We start from the raw sequence: 14,200 nt of genomic DNA on the forward strand, positions 1-14,200 counted from the left end.
TACACTGTGAAGGGCCATGTAAATAAAGTGTTCTGTAAACATGCGAGTCTGCCTGCTTTTATTTACGCACGTTGGCCGTTTCGGAAACGTCGCGTCAAATGGAAAGAGGATCGAAACACCGAAAGTGTAAAAACATTAAAATTTTATTTACAAATATGTACAAAAATAATGTCCCTCTTCCTGATGTGTCTGTGGAGCCTCCATTTGGTCCACAAATAAATACCAGTAGTGAAATGGGCTGCTGTAGAGGTGAATGTGAGTGGCGTTTAGGTTGGACGGTTTCAGGATGCTTGGTCTGCTGGGTTCATTACTCGGCCCATGAAGAGGATGGATCCTGAATTGGAAAGCAAATAAATATTTTGCATTAAAGGATCATGTGGAATGCTAGTTAAGCACTAATAATTATAATTAAAGAGATATAGGGAGAAATTGCACTGATGCAGTCTTTGTAGATCAACTTAGTGTGTTTTTTGATATCACCACTAGAGGTGGCCATATCAATATATTCAAATCCTTCACGATTGTTTGGAAAATCATGCAGAGAGCAAGACTGGCCTCAGATAAACAGAGGTACCCTGCAAAAACTATTGCTGTAATTTCATATCTTTATCCATATTCATGACACTCACTTTGTGACATGATCACATGAACTAACTGCTGCCACCAACCCAGTGATTGGTCTTTTCGTCCCTTGACGCTTCATGTCAAACTCTTGGCTACATGTTCCAGTCTGAGCTCAAGGGGGCTGGACCAGTAACGCCACTGCATCCTGAACTAATGCAAAATCCACAATATGCATACTGTAAATAAGCACGAGTTGGTATAGCTTACAGTCATACCAGCCCAATTTTGTTTATCTCAGAAGCTAAGCAGGGTTCGTACTTGGACTGGAGACTAACTGGGAATACCAGGTGCTGCAAGCTTTGCGAGCAGTTGTGCTTCATGCGCTAGTCTACCAATTGGAAGGTCACGGATCAATTCCCCAGCTGGTATAGAAAGAAGTGCTTGTACGACTGGGTGAATGAGGCTTGACGTAAAGAGCACTTTGAGTGCAGTTACTGTAGAAAAGAGCTATAAAAGTATCAGTCCATTTACAACTATGGTGTTTCAGACAAATAGATCTCTAAAAAACAGGGTGATTTCAGCTGCCTCCACATATACACAGAAGTATTTTACTTCTTTATGATTAATAAATTATCTGCAATTTTCCCACTGCGAAGCCAACCACAGCCTCCAGGTTCTGGCCCCAGTGGAAGGCTTTTGTTTCGTCGACCATACTTGTATATACGAAAACGTTACTCAAGCATAAGTAAATAGTTCAAAAAAAAGGGATAAATACCTGTTTTAATGTGTCGAAGCAGAAATAAGAAGGGTCGGTCCGCCTTGAAAACAGGAGCCCGGGATCTTTTGAGTAGCACCATAGCTGTGTGAGTAAAGAGTGCGTTTTAACAACCTTATATGATAAACACTCATTATTGTTCCACTATTGTAACAGACATTACTCACCGGTAGCAGCAGCTGCCTTTGTTCCATCCTCTGTGACTTCTATTCTTACTTCATGGAAGGCATCAGACACATAAAGACCCTCCTCTGCTGGAGGGAGTAAAAAATATTGAGCAGCCGTTTGCATGAAACATACAAAAAAGCTTTTGAAACAGGTATTTTGAACGTACAAGCTGACCTGATATTCCAGTGAAGTCAGCTGCTGTCGGGTTAAAGGCGTCACTGACGCCCAGAGCAGAGAGCACTGACCTCAGGTTGAATTTGTTCTGCATTTTAAATCTGCAAATACCAGACGGAGACTATGTAATTTGCTGTTTTATTTCTCGTTTTTTCTAAACGAAACCTAAAGATGGTTTTCAAGCACAAAAGTCTGTAATCTGCTGCACCTCGGCAGGAAGATGTCCATTTTGGTTCTCCGCAGGCCGCCGTCCCAGGATGCCAGCTGGCGTGCAGTGAGCTGGGCCTCGAGGGAGGACAGCGGAGTCTTCCTCTCACTGGGAAGGACCACCTGCAGACTCAGGGAGCGGCCCAGGTACGGCAGCTGCAACACGGTGTAGCGCTGTTCTGACGCTGTCCTGAATTGACCTGCCAGAGAGGTGAACAAGTTCAAGTGTTTACAGTTTCCATCAGATCTTTTGGTCATTACATGCTTTGTTTAGCTCCTTCTTGTGGCTGCTGTGCTGGGTCTACAAACCTGTATTTATGTAAGCTTATAATATTGTAAACATACACATACATAGAAATAAACCCTTTTATTTTTTAACTAAAGCTTTTATTAACAATATCAAATCTGACGGGTTGAGTGCAATGACAGCAAATGATTGATGATGAAGAAATGGTTCAAAGTTCTTCACTTCCTTTAAAGTACACGATGCAAAAGGTTCTCATGAAAACAGATACGGGGCAAAGCATGAAACAAGCAATCCAAGTGATGATCGGGACTGCAATGCCAACCTAAATAATTTAAGAGTTCCAAATGTTAAAAGAAGTTTGGTCATCAGTAAACTCCTGAGGGGACTTTTAAGATGAGTTTCACCAAACTGCAGTGGTGTTTTGTCTTAGATACAATTATAATTGTAGCAGCAACAGCACTTTTTCAAATTTCTATCAGCAGACCACATGGGAACCAGTTGTAAACAAAACACTGATATATTAGCACCTCATTAAGGTTTAGCTTTTAAATGCATCTGCACCTGGAAACAGGGTGGGTAGATAAGAGAGTGGGTGGGATCTGAAGCCTGTAAGTGTCAGTGAAACATCGCCTCTTACCAAAGCTAACCTCTGCGGCCTGATACATCATGGGCACCTTGATCACATTCCCATCTGAGAGCACAAACGGCAGATTCTGGGTGTTGGTGAACATGAACTGCTTCTGCCAGACGCCCTTGAAGGCCACTGTGTTGACCAGGGCCACCTGCGGCCGGTGTCCCCACCAAAGAGCCTCTGCTTGGGCCTCGCCCGAGCCTGACAGCTCACCGCTGACGCTTCCTGCCAGGAGTTGCCATGACTCATCTGAAACGCACAACGGAAGATCAATGTACAGACCACCTGACCTACAGGCCATGTAGCAGATAACACAATCTGTAGAAATGTTTGAAAATGGGTTAGAAATTCATGTTTTTTCTCATAAGGGTTCCAAAGAAACCTCTGCTTTGAAAATTGGAATTAAAACTGCTTTAATATATTTTCTAACACCAGGGGGCAGAGGAACGCCACGAGCTAAAAATAATATCTCTCTTATGTTTTTATTGCCAACATATTAGGAAGCCGCTGCCCAGCAGAAAAGGATTGTCATCATCTCAGTGAAGTCAAGTTTTAGTTTGCTGTTGTGTGGTCAGTGTGAGAGGACTTGATCTAAGTGTGCTTTCACAAACAGGAATGCACAGGATGTGCATTAAACCAAAGCACTCTGAAAATCTCCACATCAATGTTAATTTTACTGCAGGATCCATGCCACCCTAATCTGTGTCAGCATAAGAGTAAAAGTTAGTGGGAGCTCTGTCTGGGTTACCTTGCTGGTGTCCCGCTCGCTCCGGTTGGCTGTGGGTTTGATTGGGCTGGCTGAAGTTGGCTCGGACCACGCTGGTGTTGGCCCACTCTGATGCAAGCTGTGTGAACCCAGGCAGGAGCTGGACACCACTCTGGATGAATAATGTGCAGGTCTGCTGCAGCCACATGCCCTGGCTGTTGTTGTTCATGTTGGCCTGGGAGTGCGACAGGAAGTCTTGTACGTGGGCATCTGCAGAAAAGGAAGACACAGATGTTTTTTCTACCCAGCTGTTGTCAACTACAGCCAGACGAGTTAGTTAGTTAGTTAGTTAGTTAGTTAGTTAGTTAGTTAGTTAGTTAGTTAGTTAGTTAAAATGATCTACACACAAGTCAAACACCGCTTTTCAGTGCTTGCTCTGAAAAGAAACCCTTCTGGAAACACGTCTTGCAATTCGAGCACCTTATTTGTGCACCTATTATTGTAGCTTTTAATGAACTTTCACTGCAGTGGTCACAATGGCATAAAGATATGCATGTCTAGAATCACACCTCTGGGGATTATATCTACAGCTATCTTTGCCTTGAATTCTCCCACTGATTTCAATTCAGGATTCTTTGATGACCATGTCTTTCGGTGTCGTGGAAATCCTTTTTATTTCATGATGGAAGCTAAATTAGAGCCTAAAGTCATCACTAGGAAGAGGTGGAGATAAATCCCCAGGTGTAATTTTCATTTTGTTTGTAAATTAAACACCTAACCTCTTGACCCAAAGGCCGAGCTGAAGAAGTCGTTAATGAGATTAGAGTTGGTGTAGAGGCAGGTATTATGGCTCCAGACACCACTATGCTCTGCAGGGCGAACAGCAGCAGGAGCACTGCTCCACACCACCTGGTACCAACAGCACTGAGGGCCACCCTCTTTCAGCCTCTTTCACACAGCATAAGGAGCCTCTAATGCCACCTGGATAAAAACGTACATTTCCATTCCTATATTTAAAAATTTTAAAAGAGGAAATATCAGAAACCTACCATTCACATTGTAGCCCAGTGTTCCCTCCAGCTGAGCAAGTGTGTTGCCCCTGGCGCCAAGCTGCAGGAGCGCGAGAGACAAGGAGACGCTAACTGGCGACACGATCAAGTTGGAGTTGTTCTCCGTCTCTGTGAGAGTCTGGTAGAGGCTGATGGCGAACCTGGTGTGCAGCTCCCTCATGCTGTCCTGAAGGCTGTTGTTGCAGTAGCTTCTCTCCACCAACCAGAAGCAAATGATGAGTGAGGCCACTGGCAGCCGACACATCTCCTCAGTGCTGCACGAGAGGATGTGTCCACAGGGTGCGACACGCGGACAAAAGCACAAAATTCTGGAAGATGAAAAAAAAAGAATAAAAAAAAACTCCAATGCAGCAATGAAATCAAACAACATGCAACTATTTAAGGGTTTTATGTTTTATAGGAATGAGTGGGACACATTTTAACCACTCTATCCATCCCAGACAGGTGGGTCCGCTGGGATTCCTGCATCCTGCTTGTGGATCACTCAGTTATCAAATGTGGGAGCCTACAACGAGCTGGCATACAGCAAAGCAGACCTGCACCACTCAAAAAGGGACGCTTTAATATTACCTTTTCATGATGCTCAGTGTAGTACTTTCTCCATATAAGGGTAAGCAGATTTGGCCTATCCTGAGTGAAAAGCTGTTTCTGGCAAGCTGCCACAATGAAATGATTTTCACATGTCAATACATGACTACAAATAATAACGAAACCCAGTTTAGTTAATGTAGGATTAATACTGCAGATTTCTCTCAAATAAAAAGTAAGATTTTAAATTTAGGACATTCCTTTTATTTGGAGATCAAAGTGTTGAAATGCATCTTTCTCTAAGAGGTAAAAGTAAAATATGTCAGTGCTGCACTTTTAAGGTACACTTTTGGATGGCTCAATGCATTTAACATGATAATTTTCTGTTGTGATGATAACTATCGGTGCAGCTGTGTGTCGTACCTGCGGACAGGTGAGGTAGTTTCCGTTCAACTGTTCTCTGACTGGACACAGACCATTCAGCCTCTGGAGCGGACCTGTGTCCTGTCTGTCCCCTGCCGTCAGTCACTGTCCCCCGGCTTCCTGTCAGTAGAGTAACCCCTCTTCTGCTCTCGGCTGTTAGCCTCTGGTTCAGTCTGAAGCGGTCTGTAGTCATAAGACCGTGTTTAAAGGGGAACGCTCCGCTCCGTGTTTGTGGTCTCCGTCGGCGATGTCCGTACCACTCGTCCGGGATTCCTACCTCCGCGGGGCTATAAGGAGCCAGGCGGAGGGAGGCATGTCACCGACCAGCAAATCCCAAACCAGGCAGAGAGGGGAAAAAACACCCACACACGAGTGCACAGAGGGGCAGGCATGCATCTGAAAATGCTACTGTGGAGACTCCTAATTGCTTACTACTAATAAAAGTCAAACACATTGAGGGATAAACCGTTAAAAAATGTATTATAAATAAGCTAGAGGCGAAACAACAGGCTGCTTAAAGCATGTGGCTTACGAATAGTTCAGCACTTTGGGAAATTAAAGTATTTCTTTGAGTTATTAGTTCTTATATTAGTAGTTAACATTGGTAGCTTTCATATTTGCCCTTTAGTGCAGCCCTTTAGCATAACTGGTACAATAAACAGCTAGCCTGTCTAAAAGTATAAAAAACTGTATGGCAGTAACTCTTTAAGCCCACCAGTGTTACTTTTATACCACACAAAAACTTTTATGTTTGCAGTAAGTTTCTTTCTGATTCACCCTAGCTTCCTGAGTCATTAGTTTAGGACTTTTTGTGTGTTTAGCGTTTTTATATACCTGTTTTAGGACAGTACATTATGATTGTCACAGTGGGGTTTAAGCTTTTTCATTGGCAGGTGTTTCTACAAAGGCAGCTCACTATTGTTGTTATCTGTACATGGACATGGCAGAGTTGGTTTTCTGTGCAGTACAGGCCAATAAAGAAGATTGTGCTCGAGGTCTGTTGCTTTATTATTCTGTTTTTAAGCACAGAGTGAATAAGCAAAAATACCTTCTACATCAATAAAGTGGTGCACGCTAATAAGCATAGAAAGTATAAAACATGGTTGAAACAGTCATGGATTGGCCTCCCCAGAGCCTGGACCTCAACATCAATAAAGCACTGTGGGACTGACTTGACAGCAAAAGACAGCCAACATCCAAAGAAGAGCTTTGATTGTCCTTCAAGAAGTCTGGAGAACAATTCCTGAGCACTAATTAAGTAAATTTCATGAAAGCTTGCCAAAGAAACTTAAGGCTGTGTTGAAAATAAAGGTGGTCTTACCAAATATTGGTATATACTGTATACCAATATTATATACCGTATTTCTGTGTATGTTTGCGCATGTTTCACAAGAATCACTGCACCTTTTCCCCATTTTCCTAGAAAAATATCTCAGCTTGCACAGTACTGTGATTTGATCATATCACATCGATCTTGAGGTTATAATGTTTGTGTAAGAGGCTGACTACTGCAAACACCTGCTTGTTTTTTTGAAGGTCACACAGACACACTCACTAAGACATCCATTCTGTTATACAAGTGCTTTGGCCTTTTGTTGTGATGATCAAAAGACATTTTTGCTTTGAGCGTCACACTACTGTGTCAGCATTTTTTAATTGGTATCGCTCTGTGAGATGTGGAAGCGTTGCTCCAACATGTGACGCATAACAGCATCTCAGCCTTCAAGAAACAACATTATATGAAACAACAGACTTTGAATGAGGTTTTTAAAAGTGTTTAGACATAATATTGTAGGGTTACAATGTAAGCACCTTAAGACAGAGAGAGAAGTCTTAGTAGTTATGTTATGAAACAGATTCTTCTTCCTCATCCTTATACCTACACATTACCTATGTAGTCTTCACATATGCTTACAGTATGTGTTCCATTACTAACATTCACCATGACATTATTATTGCATTTTGATTAAAAAAAAACAACAACCCAAAAACATGAAGAATTGCAAATATTTGATCACGGTATGCCCTTTTTTTCACCTAAAATCAGTCTGCTCTGGAGTGATCTGCCCCTCAACTGTCCCTCTTAATTGGGGAAATGAGAGTCAGCAAAATAAATTGTGGGTATTTTTCCCATGAAGACAGAGCATGATTGGTAGCCATCAGGTATTTGGCAGCTTTGACTAACAGTGGATTCCAGCCATTACTGGACTTGACTAATTAGTGAAGCCGTGGCTTGGCTTCATTAACCAGAGTCAACGCATTCTTTAAAACCCAACTCTCCGACTCTAAAGGCAGGAATTTGGAATTTTAAGGACTTTGTTGGAGAACATGAGACATCACAGTGACTGACCAAAGACAATTCTTTGTAAAGATGCCACCACTGACAGCAGCTTTCATCTTGGTGGACAAGGGGCCTTTGGTGCAACACTATGTTAGAAATTCACATTGGTGAAGTAGAAATACTGGTTTGTACTCTCTACTTCTGATCCCTGGACATGCTACAAAGTGAGCTTCAGCTGCACTCAGAGTTCAAGATGCAGGTCAACTTACTCTACAGTGTTGCTGTAGAGTAACCTCCAAAGGGTTATATTCAAACGTTGATGTTTTATGGTGATGTCAGCAAATCCTCAAAAATGACATCTGGATTGTTTTCATGGCTCATTTGTGCTGATGTACAATGATTAACATATTGCTTTAAAGTTTGGGGAAAACAGTGAAAACTAAAGCTTTTTCCCTGTCATTTGACCTTGAAGCATTACATACTAAAATGGCGCTTGTTGCAGCTTTACAGTATGATTGGAGCAGAATTGGATTCTATAAGCTTTTTTGTAAGAGTGTTATACAGCTCTCTCAAAGTTTTTATTCATTTTGCCACTTGGTGTGATCTTGACCTTGACCCAAGTTTCACCAAAATTAAATCTGCTCGAGCTCTTATTGGTATCTAGCATCACACAGAGTTTGAAAATGATATCTTGAAAACTGTGGAGGCTGGACAGCTAATAAAGAGACTGATGGGCAAACAGACAGATGGAACCAAACACTGATAACACAGTCATCATCACTGCTCTTTGAGTAAGCAGCTACTTGGTCATTGAAGCGGCGCCCTTGCATGACAGCTGGCTTGTACCAGGCTACAGTGAAGACTATACTACAAGGCAAAGCACTTTAAGTCTTGCAGTTCTTATATAGACTGGGCCCAAGTGCGAACCCTAAGTTCATGCTCTGTCTGAAACTAGCCATGTTAGCTCTCTGTTTAAGCCAACTTTCTTTTGATTGGCTGTTGCTTGCTTGGTTTTTAATGAAGTGGTGATCTTGTATGGAAGGTTGTTTCCTCCACTGAAAATATTTTTGGGTTGTGTTTTTTTTTTTTGCCATCCATAAGAAAAAGATTTGGCTTAGTATGTCACAGTTGTGAGATAACAACTCAAAAATGTTATGTAGCTCTGCCTAGGTTTATTTATTTATATATTTTTGAGTGGTGGGAACTAGTTTCTATACTTTGAGCCCTGGGTGTCCCACTGCGCGACAAAGATGCCCAATCTACCTTGGACCACAATCCCCAAGGGAGCAGGCCAGCAACCGCGCCAAGACATCCAGTGAGCTACCCCGGAGTCACCAAGCGCTTAAAGATATCTGCTCTCTTTGACATCATAGAGATCAAAGAGTATGGAAAAAATTGCAAACTGAGCATTCAGAGCCTTCTGACACATCATTCATTCACTGACACACACGAACACACACTTTGCAATCATTTTCAGTTTCTCCTTGGTCACTTTATATCTCTTTGTGGTTGTTTTTCACCTATTTATGCAGAACTCAAATGTAGTGCTATGCTAACTGAAAATGTAGTTAATACTAGAGATGAAGAGAAGCTGTTGATTCCTGTCTAAAGCCACCATTCCCTGCAGATCTACCTGACACTCCTTTGCACACATATTATGTTATATAATAAAATTAATGATGTAAGAGGCGCTCCCTTAGGTTCCTGGGCACATATCTGGTTGGTTTGTTCAGGTAACGATCCATGCCAACACCTTTCATGTGCACATGCATTCAGCTTTTTGTTTCCAAGAGCTTAGAAATATTCAGTGAAGTTTTTTTTCCTTCCCGAAAGCAGCACCGTTAGTTGATGAGTATTTGTGCAACTCTGTGATATCTCTGCCTTTCTCCACATAGCAGCAACTTAATCCCTAACTAGTGGAGGCTATCCCCAGGCTCTCCATTCATATCCTTCACTGCAGTCTTCTCTCCACCCAGTGACTTTTACCCTTGCAGGGAAAATAAAGGTCATCTGAGGTCACAGTGTAGAAAGCAATGAAGAGGAACTATTACAACTAAAATCAACACAAGAAAAAAGAAGACAATAAAATGAAGGTGACAAAGGATTGAGAGAAAGCAGCTTATATATAGTTGTAGAAATGATGTGACAGACTCACTTACTCTGCTTCACCTCCAGTGGCCTACTTCCCTTCGGGCCCCGGGGCCTTGGGGCAGTTCATTAGGATTAAAGGGGATGCGGGTGTGTGGGGCCGGGCCAGGCTGCAACAACGCCGGTGTCGCCAGAGCGATCTGCCAGGTACGCCACGGCGGATTAGAGCCAGTAGTGCTGGCACTGGGAGAGGGGCGACGTGAGGGGACGTGTCCCGTGCAAGCATCACCTCACGGGGACATGAGCGTGGCTCTGGAGAGTTATGGGAAAAATCTCGGTTTTACTTTTTAATTTTCTTTGAAGCACAAGAAATTGGAAGTGGGTGTGGAAACAGCAGGTACTATGTGGGAAACTGGAAATACCCTAAATGTTTAAGAAAGTATCCCATGCTGCAACAAAGAAATAAAACATCAATGACACAAAAGCATCATTTTTGAAGCTTTTAAGAATCAGACAAAGTAACTGTAAAGCAGCTGTAGTTGTAACTTTTAAAATCCTATTTCTGTTTCACTATAGCACCATCTGCTGCCAGTTAATATAATCTCTTCACAGCCTAGTCAGACATCTGTTAACATTAAAAAGTCATAGTGGGACATAATTAAAACGAATTCGTTAGGGAAGGCACAGATAATTTGGTATATTTATATCGGTTTGTCAGGGTTTGCACACCCGCCTAAGGTCACAAGGCTGTGTTGTTTAAACAACACCTAGTTGGTACAAAGAGTGCAAACAAAATAACCAGCCCAAACTGTTGATATAAAGAAGGATGAATCCATGCTTTCATGTTGTTTATGCCTAATTCTGACGCCACCATCCAAATGTCACAGCAGAAATTGAGACAGGCGTGGCACCTGCACACGTTGGTCCTAACGAGCGGATATTTGAGTTACTGTTGCCTTCCTGTGAGCTCAAAGCAGTCTGGCTATTCTCCAGTGACCCCCAGTAACAACCAGGTATTTTCACCAAACTTCCACTCACTGGATATTTTCTCTGTTTTGGACCGTTCACTGTAAACTCTACAGACAGTTGTGTGGGGAAACTGCCAGTAGATCACCCATCTGCCACCAACAACCATGCAACAGTCAATGTCACCTTATTAACTTCTTCCCCTTTCTGATGATTAATTTCAGCATGGGCTAATTAGATATTTGTGTGAACGAGTGGCCAGTGAGCGTATAATTAAAATAGTAATGAATGCAGAGTTATTATACAATACACTGTAAGGAAAACTATACCGTTCCCCTTTATGCTAATAGCTTTATTAAACATACTGTTAAGTGGTATACTTATGGATACATAATAACTGGGCACTTCTGACTCATATCTATAGGGCTGATTACCAGTGATAACATCCATCCAATCAAGTGAATCTGGTAATCAATAATCTATCAGACCTATAATCAGGTTTTCTTTTTTATGTATATATTTCTAACCCAATTTGAAAATCCACTATCCTCCTTTTTCTGTCTTCCCTGCCTCTACATTGTGTCTTCTCTATATTTAAGTGATTTTCAGATCTTTGTTTTTTGTTTTTTTACATGTTGCAGAGCCCTGTAGTCCAACTATTATTCATTTCAACAGTTTCCTTGCACAGATTTTTAAAATTTTATACATTTAATCTAAGTTGTTGAACAAATTTTCCAAAACTGTCTGGGATCTCAGGATCTCAGCTTGCAGACTGATCTATTTTCCAGACTTGGCCCGAAGAGGTAATATATTACACAAATCTCTGTGTTGATTGGTGGATGATTACATCACCTCCTCAGGGTTGCAAGGTTTCACCATGACAACCAATGTGCACTAATGTTGGATATTTCTTCTTCAGACTGTGGACCACACAGGCAGGCTCGCACCTGCGTAAGTGCTCAAACAGTGCAGAGAGACAGCTTTCACAGTTCGAGCTGAAACGAGAGGTCGTTAAAGATTTTCCCGAGACGCAGAAGAGAGTTGCAGACCTCAGTGAAGCAGCTCTGACACATGCAGATACTGTTTCAGTGAGTCCTTGAAAGCCTGTGGAGAGATTACCTGAATTTATTCATGTGGAGATTACTTCAAAGGCGAGACCCAACTCTTAAGTAGTAATAAAAAGAAAATCACTAGAAGTGAAACTCTTGTACTCAAGTTACTTCTTTAACCTCAAAGTTCAGCACAAGAGGGCAGCACTGCATTGTATTGAAATACTTTATTGTAGTCTCCACATTCCAAGAAAAGTCTCTTAAGAAGATATCTTTTTCATTTTTTTGCAAGTAATTTGTATTTAGGGAATTATTATTATTTTTTATTATAACAATGCTTCTTACACTGCTGGAAAGCCTTTCCACATAAACTGTGCCACATCTGCAAGGAAAAATGCATTTTGAAGGTTGAACAGCAGATTGAGTATTTGGTTTGAACTCATGAGAAATTTGCCAAATCTCTTCTGCCAATGCCAAACAACTTATTCTGCTGTTGACTCTTATTTTGAGGTTCTGGTACCCCAGGTGCTTACAATCGTATCCCTTATGAGCAGCACCTGTGAGCATGGACCCTACTACAGCGCTCAGTTGGTGTCTGCGCCAAGCATACCGTGTTTGACTGATCTGGATATGGCCCTTCCTACAAAAGTTGGTGTGAAACCTGGTACCATCTCTAATGGGGGATGTCAGAGACAGGCCATGAAATTGGCATCTCAAGAAGAAAAAGAAGACACCACAGGAAGACCATTTCCTCACCGTGTCATCACTCAGGAACTGTAAACTGTCTTCTACAGATTTGCAGGATAATATGGATGAGGGCTCTTTACCCAGACAAGCCGGAACAGACTGCACACAGCTGATCTCCAGTCTCATTGGGCTGCAGGAGGCCTCCTGTGACTGCCCTTCAGTGTCAGGTGCTGGTGTCTGCAACATGTGCACTGGAACCTGAACATGTGGGCAACGTTACGTTATAATTTGTGCAGATTCTGTCTACGGCAGTACACATAGAACATCATGCTGATTGCTGCACCGACACAGTAACACCTTTTGGTGGAGACGTGATGGTGTGGGGAGGGATCTGCCTCACTAGGAAAACGAGCCTTGTCATCATTGAAGGAAATCTCAGTGCAGAGATTCCAGTGACAGTCCCATATCTCCACAGTCTGGGACTGAACTCTATCTTCCAAGATCACACCCACCTCAAAGAGCAGGTTTATTGGAGACTACCTCCAGAATTTAAAAATGGAGAGGATGGAATTACCTGCCTGCAGTCCTGACCTCAACCCTGCTTATGGGATCAGCTTGGACATGATGTTCGTGCCAGAGTGACCAACACAATCACATTTGCCTACTTGTGACAAATGCTGGTTGAAGAATGTGATGTAATCCCACAGCAATACTACCGAGGCCCCTCTTTGTTAAAAGAATAAATTATTAAATTGCCAATTTGTCTTTAGTCTTCAAATTTCAGTTATCCAGTCCAGTAAACAACACCAAACAAGAGCCAGTAACAGAATCTGCTGTTTGGCATTGGCAAAGAAGATCTGGCAAGTTTTCATGGGCGCAACCTACAAATGCATTTTCCTTACAAATGTGGCACCATTTAAGGGGAAATAAACAGGCTTTCCAACAGTGTAAGATTTGTTGCCAAGAAGCATCACTACAAGAAATAATTTCCTTACTTTCAGTGCCAAGTTTAGATAAAACGTTCCCTTTGAACAGAAAGAAACTTGCAGGAGAATCATGTGTGTGTTATTGTTCCTGAATCTTATATCCTACTCTGTGGTGCAGCCTTCTGTACCTCTTGCACTTTTTATATTTACACAAAAGGTCTTTTATTTTCACCATCTGGCTTCTTTTTAACATGCAAATGATCTTGTGCATATTTTTTTAAATATACTTACCACACATCTGACCACATTTACATTTACTATCACTCTTCATGTCTGAATTAAGGTTAATTTAAGGTTCTTAACCACTAAATTACAGACTATATGAAAAAAAGAATGAATGGGATCTTAAGTACAAATCAAAATAAACACATCCCCAGTCTGTGTACCTTAAAATGTGGAAGGAATTTAAAGCATTTCTCTTAACCGGAAGGATTGCTTTCCCTCTCGTGCTTCTCAAATTAATTTATGGCTACATTTCTTTGACCATTTAAGACCATATGACTGTACTCTAACTTTTAGTAGCTTCTGCTGCTTTCTCTGTGATAACTTTACATATTTTATCCACCAAGTTTGCAGATCCATGTACTTTTGAGTACTGTTAGTGTGTCAGTCTTATTTTGGACAGTGGCAGGCCCTTGATTTAAGAAAAC

The 14,200-nt window shown here is 41.8% G+C and overlaps 1 protein-coding gene across 2 annotated transcripts; it reads right to left on the minus strand.

Moving 5' to 3' along the window:
• Positions 1-281: 281 nt before the first annotated feature.
• Positions 282-5,518, minus strand: serpine3 (serpin peptidase inhibitor, clade E (nexin, plasminogen activator inhibitor type 1), member 3). 2 transcript variants are annotated; one of them, XM_085374887.1, is made up of 9 exons: positions 5,484-5,518; positions 4,522-4,841; positions 3,515-3,742; positions 2,773-3,015; positions 1,890-2,088; positions 1,682-1,782; positions 1,507-1,593; positions 1,340-1,423; positions 282-334 (listed from the first exon to the last, which is right to left on the minus strand). In XM_085374887.1, the coding sequence occupies exons 2-9, from the start codon at positions 4,784-4,786 to the stop codon at positions 282-284; spliced, it is 1,260 nt and encodes a 419-aa protein (XP_085231013.1). In that variant the 5' UTR covers positions 4,787-4,841; positions 5,484-5,518. The 2 variants fall into 2 exon arrangements, with proteins under 2 accessions (XP_085231013.1, XP_085231012.1); XM_085374886.1 differs by lacking the exon at positions 5,484-5,518 and having other exon boundaries at positions 4,522-4,786.
• Between the last annotated feature and the right edge of the window lie 8,682 nt (positions 5,519-14,200).

The sequence above is a fragment of the Diplotaxodon limnothrissa genome, linkage group LG16 (genome assembly GCF_057381915.1).
Source record: "Diplotaxodon limnothrissa isolate DT_005_m linkage group LG16, D_limnothrissa_male_GT1.1, whole genome shotgun sequence".
NCBI lineage: Eukaryota > Metazoa > Chordata > Actinopteri > Cichliformes > Cichlidae > Diplotaxodon > Diplotaxodon limnothrissa.

Bases quoted from the DNA above. Each gene is read 5' to 3' on its own strand.
- serpine3 (XM_085374887.1), bottom strand. From the start codon at position 4,786: ATGTGTCGGCTGCCAGTGGCCTCACTCATCATTTGCTTCTGGTTGGTG. The intron at 3,743-4,521 runs GTAGGTTTCTGA...CCTTTTCTGCAG, and splicing joins ACTGGGCTACAATGTGAATG to ATGCCCACGTACAAGACTTC. The intron at 1,424-1,506 runs GTGAGTAATGTC...TTACTCACACAG, and splicing joins AAAGGCAGCTGCTGCTACCG to CTATGGTGCTACTCAAAAGA.